Below are 12,633 nucleotides of genomic sequence, written 5' to 3' on the forward strand. Positions count from 1 at the left end.
CCCCTTTAAGTTATTGTGAGTCATTATCAGGAGTGGTTGAAAACAATAGGTGCTAGTCTTTACAAGGACTATACAGAGGAAAAGATTTGCACCTGTTCTGTGTGTTTGACTTCACATAGTTTTGGTTCACAATAACTGAAGACCTCAAGCCACATTCATGTGGTGATTTTTGATGGTGCTATCCAAAGGCTCCAACCTAAGGTCACTTGCTAAGGTTACATTGCTCTACGCAATTCAAATGCAATATTTGATCACAGGGGAAGACTTTGGATTGCATGTCAAAACGCAGTGGGGGGAATTAAGACTGGCCCGTATTCACAAATACGCGGCTCCGACCTATTTTTTGTTCTAGTCTCCGAGGGGTGCCCAACCCCCGCCCTTCACTTCCCTTGCACACTGCCAGCTTTACAATCCAACATGCCAATAGTAGCCTGCAGGTTATAGTAACCAGAAAAGTGGCCGAATGGGGATATTCATATGATTTCTCTACTAGAAAACTGACGGAGAAGCCATAATAAATCTCCCCCAATGTGTAAATGTGAACTGGGCCTAAAGCTGTGTTTACACGTTGGGGTTGAATTGCGTTTTGAAAACACCATCCAATCAGAATGACGTATGGCTTGTCCCGATCGCGGGACTAGCATGCAATCCGCAAAGAGCAGAACATGTTTTGCCATAAAGTACTCCTGAAAAGCATATATGATCAGGACAAGCCCCTCCCCTTGGTGATTGATTTTTTAAAAACACAATTAGACCGTAACTTGTGAACGGAGGCAATTGAATACCTAGATGAGGGTTTGGTTTTGAATTTTTTTTTTTCCTTGCATTAAAACTGTATTTGTTCCCCATGCCAGGGATTGATGTCAACATTACAGACAACAAAGGAATGACTGCACTGGACATTGTCCAGGAGTTGCCATCTCAGAAGAGCCAGCAGATAGCTTCACTTATACAGGGTAAGTTTTTTTTTGGTTTTCAGGTGTACTAGATCATTCCTCTTTATTGTGGAATAGTAGTAGCGTTTTGAATGCGGAGTTAGTGGTTAACTCTAAAGATGGCTTGGTCATAGCAGAAGTTGTGTTTTTTCCAGTTCCCTCAAAAATAAGTATTTAGAAAAGTAAATCACGTAATTCTTTGTGCCCCAAAATGGTGGCATTTAAAAATTCATTTGAAAGGCAAAAGTGAAAAAAATTATAAATAAAAGGTAGCCTATGTTATAAAAACAGTATATTCACAATATAATGCAATACTGTATTATTGCTGTATTAGTAATTGTATTGTATTAGTAATAGGACCCCCTAGGTTTCAAGTAGCCTGCGTGCCTGAAAAAGTGAAAATTTTTTTTTGCTAGGATGCATGTATAAATAAATCCACAAAGAGCCCTTGTCAAACAGACGTGGGGTTTTCTTAATAGGGTGTCAAGACTTTGACTATCAAAGTCCTGTGGTACACCGGCACCACCATCTTGTTTTCGATCATCTCTCACTGTGACATCATCTGAGAGCAGTGATCGGTTTCCATGACAACCTTGGGGGTCTTTGTAAGACCCTAGGCTTTATGGTTTCTGCAGATTCATTACAATTTGCCAGTGGCATGAATCATGTAATAAATCATGTGTAAAAAATCATGTGTAAAAATGCCATATACTGCAATACAGTAGTATTGCAGTATATGGTAGGAACGATCAGACTGTCTAGGATTAAAGTATGCTACAGGTTCTAAGAAATTGTAAAAACACAAAAAAAATCAAAAAAAGAAAAATCTAATTGCCCACTTTCTCTTGAACTGATATAAAATAAACAAACATGTTGGGCACTGGTTGTTTCCGGCGATGAACACCAAAATTGAAGACTTCGCCAAACTGTCCGAAATGCCACTTTTATGCCATCACATAAAAAATTTAATAAAAAGGTTGGTACTTCACCTTAACTTGCAAAAAATTACGCCTTACGCACCGAAGTATGAAAAAGTTATTAGTGTCAGATGGCGAAACGACATTTTTAAAAAATGTAACACAGTAAAACCTATATAAATTTGGTATCGCCATGATTTTGGCAAACTGAAGAATAAAGAAAATATATTATTTGGAGGGCACAGTAAAAGTCGTTAAAACTAAGCGGAAAATATGCTCTGAACACTGAAAAGTAAAAAGTTAAATTTTTTTTCGAAGGTGGGGAGCAAAATGTTAACGAAAAAAAAATAGTGTGACGCAAAGGGGATAAACCTTTACACAGCTCCATACAGCAAACTAAAAAATGTTACTGTTGCAAACTATGCAAGTTTAGCATCTCTCTGATTTGTTCTGATCTAAAGAATATCTTAGAAAATCTGACTGCTCAATAAAGCTGTAAAACTAACTAAGCCTGCTAGAAAATGGTGCAACTGTGTTAGTTCATTAGTTACACCAATTTTCAATATTCAATGGTGCCACAGAAAAGTGCAATTTGTAAAAAAATATAAAGACAAACAAAAATATAGGGTTTAATGGTTGTTTTTGGGTTAAAAAACCTGCCTGCTTGCTTCCATTAACAGTGGTGGTACTGCAGCTCAGATGTATAGAAATTTATGGAATCTAATTGTAATACCAACACTACCGATGGTTGGCGTGAAGCTGTATTTGAAAGGAAGCAGCCATGTTTTTAAACCCTTGGACAACCCCTTTAAATTTGTTCTTTTGAAGTCATTTTTAGAATGCACTACCATGCCAAATTACATCTCATTCCATTATGTAGAAATGTCATATTTGTATTTACTTGTGTCTTGAAGGTCACAATGCAGTAAGACTAGCTGCTAGAGAACAAGAACTGGAACCCACACCAATGCCCAGCACATCCATTTGTACTGATTCTCAAGGGGGTAAAGTAAAAAATTTTAAAAATAAAAGTGATTGCTTTCTAACTTTCTGGATCAATTTTTTTGTATCCTGAATACTGAAAGTCTTAAGTTTGGATTGGTGTTACCTAGAATTCATTTATTGTCTGAAAAAGGAGAATATGATACCTGAATTGTGTATGCAAACTTTCATATATGGATCCCATTCCCAGTCACTTTAACAATTAAATGGGTATTCCAGGAATTTCAACATCAAATATAAAAACCCATAATGCTATAAATATATGAATACAACCGAGCTTAACCCCTTCCCGCCGCGGCCCTTTTTCGATTTTGCGTTTTCATTTTTCACTCCCCACATTCAAAAATCTGTAACTTTTTTATTTTTTCATGTACAGAGCTGTGTGACGACTTATTTTCTGCGTAACAAATTACACTTCAAAATGGTGGTATTTAATATTCCATGTCGTGTACTGGGAAGCTGGAAAAAAATTCCAAATGCAGTGAAATTGGTAAAAAAACGCATTTGTGCCGTATTCTTGTGGGCTTGTTTTTTACGGATTTTACTGTGCACCCCCAAATGACATGTCTACTTTATTTTGTGGGTCGGTACGATTACGGGGATACAAAATTTGTATAGGTTTTATAATGTTTTCATACATTTAAAAAAATTAAAACCTCCTGTACAAATTTTTTTGGGGGGATTTTGCCATCTTCTTCTTGCGCTCATAACTTTTTCATACTTTGGTGTATGGAGCTGAGGGTGGTGTAATTTTTTGCGGATTTTGATTACGTTTACAATGTTATCATTTTTAGGACTGTACGACCTTTTGATCACTTTTTATAGAATTTTTTATTTTTAAATGGCGCGATTTTCTGTTACGGGGTTAAACGCAGTGAAAAAACGTTATCATATTTTGATATACCGGGAATTTTCGGACGCGGCGATACCTAATGTGTTTGACTTTTACTGTTTATTTATATTTATATCAATTCTAGGGAAAGGGGGGTGATTAGAATTTTTAGGTTTTTTTATTATAATTATTTATTTTTTTAACTTTTTTTTTATTTTTATTTTTACTATTTTTCAGACTCCCTAGGGTACTTTAACCCTAGGTTGTCTGATCGATCCTACCATATACTGCCATACTACAGTATGGCAGTATATGGGGATTTCACTACTCATACACTACAATGTGCTGACAGCATATTGTAATGAATGGGTTAACCCGAAGTAGCTTCGGGTCTTCGTGAGACCCGAAGCTACCATGGCGACGGATCGCCGCTCCCCGATGACGTCACAGGGAGCGGCGATCCACGGAAAGATGACGGCGCCCGCGTGCCGCCGTCTTTTTGGAGCCGCTGGCACCTTTGCCGGCATCGATCAGCGGTAAAACACGCGCGATCGATGCCGGCACCCGACATGTGACGTACTATTACGTCACATGTCGGGAAGGGGTTAATGCCATTAATCACAAAATGGAGCTTAACCCCTTAAGGACTCAGCTCATTTTCACCTTAATGGGGTTTTCCCTCAAAAGAAACATCACTAGGTGATTGAGATGTGAAAATGTATTGCTGTTTTAGCTCCTGTCACTCCCAGGCTGCTCAGTGCAAATTCCCAGAGTGTGGGCGGGGACTCTCTCTAAGCAGACACATTATGATCCATCTAGTTCTGTGGGGTAACAGTGTGGTTAGATTATCAGGGAACAGGTGTGTATATACAATTTCATCTGGCTACTGATGTAGTGCTAACACACTGACACATAGAGAGATGAGACAGATCAGAGATGAGATCCCTATTACGCAGAGGAATGAGAAACGGAGGCTGACAGACTTTTACACTGTTACAATTTTAGCTCTGCTACCTCTGTTCTCGCAGATATGTGCCTTCCTCCCCCTTCCCTCGGATCACTTATCTCCTTGTAGTTTGCAGCTTTGCTCTGCTCACGATGTGCTGGCAGGAAGTGAGTCAGTGAGTGTCTGTAAGCTCTCTGCACACACTGGAGGTGGCGGGACTACAGGCTTAGAACATAAAGACACAAACTCAGATTTCACATAGAAATCCAAGATGGCGGCCCGACCCTAAAGTCAGAAGTTATATTATAGTATCTAGGGGCGACAAATTGTGGACAGCAGGAGATATACCGTATATTCCGGCGTATAAGACGACCTGGTGTATAAGACGACCCCCCTACTTTCCTGTTTAAAATATAGAGTTTAAGATATATTCGCCGTATAAGACTACCCCTTTTCCAACGCATACAAAACACCGGTAAAAATAAAAAAAAAAAACAGATTTGAATTTAACATGGTCCTTTTTTAAATGTAAATTCTTATGACATGCAGGTATATAGCAGGAAAACTATCGCTCATTAACGTAAGGCATACAACAACAACATTACCATTACAGCACAGGCCCCGGTAGTATACAGCACAGGCCCCGGTAGTATACAGCACAGGCCCCGGTAGTATACAGCACAGGCCCCGGTAGTATACAGCACAGGCCCCGGTAGTATACAGCACAGGCCCCGGTAGTATACAGCACAGGCCCCGGTAGTATACAGCACAGGCCCCGGTAGTATACAGCACAGGCCCCGGTAGTATACAGCACAGGCCCCGGTAGTATACAAAAAAAAAAATAAACTTATATACTCACCCTCCGGTGGCCCCGATGTGCGGCGCTGCTCCCCCGATGTCCGCGCCGTCTTCTTTCTTCTGCTGGGTGCCGCCATTGATCTTCCCCGGCAGGCGCCTTGTATGACGCGCCGCTGCTGACGTCATACTAGGCGCCGACCCGGGGAAAGACATGGCGGCGCCCAGCCGAAGAAAGAAGACGGCGCGGAAGACTGAAGACAGCACATCGGGGCCAACGGAGGGTGAGTATTCCCCCCCCCCCCCCCGATGTCTTTTTGAGGCTGCCGGCAGCCATCGCTGTGCAAACACCCGCGATCGGTGGTAGCACCGATCGCGGGTGTTACCGGTAAGCCTTTGCTGCAATATGCAGCAAAGACTTACCGGCTATGGAGAGGGCTCAGCCCGTGAGCCCTCTCCATGCACCGGGACCGCCGCTGTATAAGACGATTACCGGCGTATAAGACGACCCCAGAGAAGACAGAACATTTTTCTGTCTTCAAAAGTCGTCTTATACGCCGGTATATACGGTATCTGTGAAATACTGTATTTTTGTTAATAACAGTGTATTAGAGAATGTGTTATTTTGTTATCCTGAGTACATGTAAGAAACTTGCCTTCGTGGGAATACCCCTATAAAGGCCTAACTTGCTGATTGGTGAGGGTTTCAGTGATGAGACCCCCACAGATTACGAAAACGAGGGGTCTGATGGGGTCCCATGTACCTCTGTCGGACCCCTCTTCGCTGCGTCAGAATAGTGGAGCAGACGGCTGTGCATGACTGTTCTGCTTCATTAATCTCTATGGAGCTGACAGAGATCACCGAGCAATTGAAGCGCAAATTTAGCTGCAACAATGAGCTTATAACTTACCAGAACAAAAGAAGCCCCTAAAAAGTGAACCCATTTGAAAAATAAACTCCTCCAGGAGTATATTAACACTATTTTGGGGTGGCTAAAGCCTATTGATTACAACCAGGCTCGCAGACACTGTCACCATCTTACAGTTGTTACGGTTTTGTGCAGGAAAATAATGCACGTCCTGGTGCGCAAGCAACCCGCCAACTTGGACATGCATTTTCTTCTATGGGTCAGGACGGGATTAACTATTATTTTTTGTTTTATACATGATATAGTATGGATGACTTTACTATAGAATTGTTTTTTTACTTTCTATGGATCTGCAGGATTACAGCGATATCACATTTACATAGCTTTTTTATGTTTGAATAGTTTTGCTAAATAAAAACTCATTTGGATAGAAAAAAATTCACCTATTTGTATCACAGTCTTCTAAGGCGTTACCTTTTTATTTTTTGTTTGAGCTGTATTGTACTGTTTATTGGAATCATCTTGGTGTAAATGTGACTTTTTGATCCCTTTTTATAACCTCTTTTTTGTTTGGTTGAATGTAAAAAATCCTAATTTTTGGTGTCTATTTTTTTTAATCATTCACGAGATTTATCGGCTTTCTAGAGTAGGCGGTGTTATCTCCAAGATGTCTGCCATCTACAACTTTAAATCCCATGTTCCCGCAGTTAGCAGTAACAGCTCCTGCCAGTGATGATCTAACAGACTGTCCATAATGTGTGTAACAGCCATCACTGCACATTGCCTTACAGAGGTGGTTTCACCACAACACTGACCACACTGGATGCACTCCAACCTAATGACTACAGCCAAACATTGTGATGATCACATGACCTGCCCAAGCAGGTGCAGAACTTGTGACCAGCGGCCATCTTCTGCCCTGTATCTCCTCCACAGGGACAAAGACATAGGACTGATTAAAGGACCAGTAGCATTTTAATTCTTCATTATAGTGTATGTCCACAACCAATTTGACAAGCTTTGTGCGGCGCTACGTAATCTGTAGTCGCTATATAAATTAAGAATTATTATTATTAAGGGAAGCAACTTTTTAAATAACTATTTGCATATTAGCTTACATTTTAATGACAGCTTAAATAATGACAATGACTGCTTAGAATAAATTACTGTTTTGGGGGCCCTGCTTAGGTGACAGGTCGTCTTTAAAGGAAATCTACCGATTGATTTCATGCGTTATACACCAAACATGCCTTGAGAATGCTATAGCTACACTGATGCTGAAACATATCTTGTTCACTCCCTGAGCTGAGTATAAAATAATTATAAAATTCTGGATAATGAGGCTCTTTCGCTCCTTTGCCTGGCTCGGTGCTTATCCTCTTGCACTGCTTTAGAAAAAGATGTAATCACTGTGTTGTGTCTCGGCTTATGCTGGGTGGGACAAGGCTAGAGCAGTGCATAATTAGGGGAAGAGGAGAGCGCCTGGGATGCCACAGGTGCATCAGAACCTCATTGTCATCATTTTATAATTGCTTTTTTTAGCAATACCACTCGATTCAGGGATCAAACAAGATATGTTTCTGCATCAGTGTAGCTACAGCATTCTCAAGGTATGTTTGGTTCATAATGCATAAAAGCAAATGGTAGATTTCCTTTAATAATAAAATAAAATTCTGAAGACCAACCAATCATTCAAGATTTATTCCATATACAGAATCATAAGTATCATACAGTATTTAGTGAGAGGAGTCGTGCACTTTGTAGGTTTCTGACTTAATTGTATGCAATGTATATGAGCGTGGCCCACCTTATTCCTTTATCAAACTCTTTCCTGTTTTAGGGGGTATGCAACGGACATTGTTGGATTTGCGTTTGGATCTAGACAGCATTTCCCAGACAGAATCTCCTTATGAAGCACTGTTCAATGCCTCTTCCTGTCATTCATTGGATAGCATATGCAGTGGACGCTCCTCTGACAGGGATTCCCTTTGCCGTGAAAATGCCAAAACTCGACATGTAAGTGATCTTGTCCATTTTCTCTTGGTTTTATCCATTTTTATGACATAATTATTTATTATATTTTTGTTTCTTTGAAGGAAAGGCCACCTCCACCTGCCAAGCCTCCACCAGAAGATGAAGAAGATTTGGAGCGGAAACAGAGTGTAGGTGCTGCTTAGAATGTGTGAAAGTTAAATGGCTTTTCTAGGTTTACCAGGGTACTTTCCCTGCTCCCAGTTCCCGCTACTCTCTGGTACCTCTGCTTTTCGGCCCTGCATCTGTCAAAAGTTCTAGGTGTGGTCTCGGAACCCACTTTGGCCATTTGGTGACCTCCTAAGCCCTAGGTACAACAAAAGAATTCATATTCTATAGTTGGAGGAAGCGACGTCCTATGGCCCATGAAAGCCATTCATTGGAAAATCCAGCTGGACACGAGGCTGAAGAATGGAAAGAACCTAAGAAACACAGGAACCAGGAGCCAGATAAGTGAGAGAATATATCTTTCTTGTGGGAAAAGGGAAGATTAATAGAAGGGAAAGGTGGCAATAAGATTTAACTTTTATTTTTTTTAAAAAAGTGTATTTACACAAAACATGAAATAGATTGACATTTTAGGGTAAAGGCTAGGGTTGATGACCCCTCTAATTTAATTTTCATTAATTTAATTTCCCATAGGAGCTGAACAAAACAGTGTGGGAGGTGCCGGAGCGGTGCCAGCATATTATATATTTCCATAAGCTGTGGGCTCCGGGACCTATGGCTCTGTTTGTTCTGCCTATGACACAGACGCGACAAAAGGTGGCGGTGAAAAAGTTATCCAGACCTTTTCAATCCCTTGTTCATGCACAACAGACATATCGGGAGTTACGTTTGCTCAAGCACATGAAACATGAAAATGTATCTAGTAACAAATCTTGTGGGAGCTGACCTAAATAACATTATGAAGTGCCAGAAGCGAACAGATGATCATATCCAATTCCTTATATATCAGTTACTCCATGGACTTAAGTACATCCACTCAGAAGGAATCATCCATAGAGACTTAAAACCCAGCAATTTAAGCTGTCAATGAAGATTGTGAGCCGAGGATTTTAGATTTTGGGTTGGCAAGACAAACGGATGATGCTAAATGACTGGCTATGTTGTAACCAGATGGTATCGGGCTCCAGAGATAATTATATATTTCCATAAGTTGTGGGATTGTAGAAGGTTATGGTTTATTGTTGTACACCATTGATTTAAAGATAGACTCCTTGTGTTTAATTAGATAGGCATTGCATATCAAGTTTTTATTATAGTGTTGAAAGAGTTTGCCAACCATCTTTATTAGGTGTATGAAGATCTGTTGTTTGGTTCTAATTTAAAAACACTACTGCAGTCACCAGAATAACTTAAACTGCTGATTAGTGTGAGCAGTGTCTAGAAAGAACGCGAGCACAAATATATTTACTTTTCTCCAGCAAGCCGAGTGCTGTCACTATTGTACAGACTGGGTCCCGGTTTTCTGACAGCACCAGTTTGTACTTAAGGAATTATAGATTAAGGAATAAAAGATTTGAATGCATCAAAGATATAAATTTATTCGATAGAAAACCAATATATATATATTTAAAAAAAAAAATATTTAAATCTACATCTAGAGATTTCTCGCAAAAAAATGACAATTTAAAGGAAGCAGAAAAAGAAGCTCTAATATGCCTGCCATCTGAGAACATTTATAGCCGCAATGCAGACGAGGACTTAGATGAATTAGTTAATTTAATATCAAATCAAGAATAAATGGAAAGGGCAACTACAAAACAATATGAGAATAAAAAACTGAAACCTAAATATAGAAATATGCCCTAATTAGAAAAAAGTCTACAAGTAAAAGTCTTCCTGGATCTAGTCACAGCAGACATTATGGCACTCCCAGAAGACAACTTTGAAAGGAACTTGACAGGAAATTAAAGAACTGCACTTAGAGAATTAAAAATCTTCGAGAACGTAGTTTTTAAAAAATCAGGCAAGGGGGGGAAATGTGGTTATATGGCCAAAGATCAATACTTGGCAGAAGCCAATAAACAACTACATAACAATAGATGTTACAGAGCCCTTCGGGCAGACCCTACTTTCGATTTCTTAAAAGAATATGAGATCTTTATTGCAGATGGATTGGAGATTCGAGCAATAACCAAACAAGAAAAACATTTTCTGGAAAATAAATATCCAAAAGTGGTGACTTTTTATATGTTACCAAAAGTCCATAAGAACATAGACTGTCCTCCTGGAGGACCCATTGTATACGGCATTGGCTGCCTGAAGGAAAGGCTAGCCAAGGGCTGGATTATGAGTTACGGAAGTAGGTATACCAATTACCATCTTGCACCAGGGACACCATGGATGGTATCAACCTGGAAGATGCTGAAATTTTAACGTGTGATGTGGAGAGTTTGTATACAAGCATAGGACACAATTTGCGCTATGAGGCAGTCGAATTTTTCCTCCAAAAAGACCCAGACAATCCAATCCGTAGAAACTTTTTGCTTAAACTTCTACACTTTGTCTTCACTATAAATTACTTCACCTTCAACTTCCGACCCATGGAATGGCCATGGGCTGTGCGAGCGTACCAACATTTGCAAACTTATTCCTAGGGTGGTAGGGCGAGGAGGTTGTTTTCAAAGAAAATCATCTTGGGTAGAAAGATAACATTGTTTTATGGCGACCTTGTGTGTATCTGGAAGAGCAATGAGACAGAATTAACAGACTATTCTCTGGCCCTCAACAACCATGAACTCAATATCAAGCTCACGGCTGAATACAGTAAAATTCAAATTCCATTCCTAGATCTAAATATACACTCACCGGCCACTTTATTAGGTACACCTGTCCAACTGCTCGTTAACACTTAATTTCTAATCAGCCAATCACATGGCGGCATTTAGGCATGTAGACATGGTCAAGACAATCTCCTGCAGTTCAAACCGAGCATCAGTATGGGGAAGAAAGGTGATTTGAGTGCCTTTGAACGTGGCATGGTTGTTGGTGCCAGAAGGGCTGGTCTGAGTATTTCAGAAACTGCTGATCTACTGGGATTTTCAAGCACAACCATCTCTAGGGTTTACAGAGAATGGACCGAAAAAGAAAAAACATCCAGTGAGCGGCAGTTCTGTGGGCGGAAATGCCTTGTTGATGCCAGAGGTCAGAGGAGAATGGGTAGACTGGTTCGAGCTGATAGAAAGGCAACAGTGACTCAAATCGCCACCCGTTACAACCAAGGTAGGCAGAAGAGCATCTCTGAACGCACAGTACGTCGAACTTTGAGGCAGATGGGCTACAGCAGCAGAAGACCACACCAAGTGCCACTCCTTTCAGCTAAGAACAGGAAACTGAGGCTACAATTTGCACAAGCTCATCGAAATTGGACAGTAGAAGATTGGAAAAACGTTGCCTGGTCTGAGGAGTCTCGATTTCTGCTGCGACATTCGGATGGTAGGGTCAGAATTTGGCGTCAACAACATGAAAGCATAGATCTACCCTGCCTTGTATCAATGGTTCAGGCTGGTGGTGGTGGTGTCAGAATTGAAAGGTATCCGAAGTGCTTATTTGTCTCCAGCAAGCTAGGCATGCGGCAATCAGCAGTAACTATTCACAGCGCGGCGTCTGTGTTTCAAGTAACTCTTGTCTATGTGGAGTCTACGTGAGCCACATTGCCTACACGCTAACTCTCTGACTGATGAATGATATATTGGACTATCTAGACATGCTGATATACTGCTAGACTTATAACTTCAATCACTAAGACGAAGATTCACACAAGGATAGTTGCGATCTGTCCCTCCTTACACATATCATGCCTTGCCCTAATGATAACCTACTGACGTTTTTTCTAGATCTGCAATGCCACAGCCTACCTGAGTATTGTTGCTGACCATGTCCATCCCTTTATGACCACAATGTACCCAACATCTGATGGCTACTTTCAGCAGGATAATGCGCTATGTCATAAAGCTGGAATCCTCTCAGACTGGTTTCTTGAACATGACAATGAGTTCACTGTACTCAAATGGCCTCCACAGTCACCAGATCTCAATCCAATAGAGCATCTTTGGGATGTGGTGGAATGGGAGATTCGCATCATGGATGTGCAGCCGACAAATCTGCGGCAACTGTGTGATGCCATCATGTCAATATGGACCAAAATCTCTGAGGAATGCTTCCAGCACCTTGTTGAATCTATGCCATGAAGAATTGAGGCAGTTCTGAAGGCAAAAGGGGGTCCAACCCGTTACTAGCATGGTGTATCTAATAAAGTGGCCGGTGAGTGTATATCAAGGGGATAACAAAACGTTTGAGA

The 12,633-nt window shown here is 40.7% G+C and overlaps 1 protein-coding gene and 1 pseudogene across 2 annotated transcripts in view; both read left to right on the top strand.

Annotated features, from left to right (window-relative positions):
- ANKS1A (ankyrin repeat and sterile alpha motif domain containing 1A) overlaps positions 1-12,633 on the top strand; it is a 183,406-nt gene that overhangs the window by 68,280 nt on the left and 102,493 nt on the right. For both annotated transcript variants that reach the window (XM_072137187.1, XM_072137188.1), the window contains exons 7-10: positions 855-956; positions 2,767-2,856; positions 8,137-8,312; positions 8,393-8,458. In XM_072137187.1, the coding sequence (XP_071993288.1) occupies positions 855-956; positions 2,767-2,856; positions 8,137-8,312; positions 8,393-8,458 (434 nt within the window). The remainder of the gene's footprint in view (positions 1-854; positions 957-2,766; positions 2,857-8,136; positions 8,313-8,392; positions 8,459-12,633) is intronic.
- On the top strand, positions 8,686-9,531 carry LOC140119777 (mitogen-activated protein kinase 14 pseudogene; annotated as a pseudogene).

Source organism: Engystomops pustulosus, chromosome 2, assembly GCF_040894005.1.
Source record: "Engystomops pustulosus chromosome 2, aEngPut4.maternal, whole genome shotgun sequence".
In the NCBI taxonomy this organism is placed as follows: domain Eukaryota; kingdom Metazoa; phylum Chordata; class Amphibia; order Anura; family Leptodactylidae; genus Engystomops; species Engystomops pustulosus.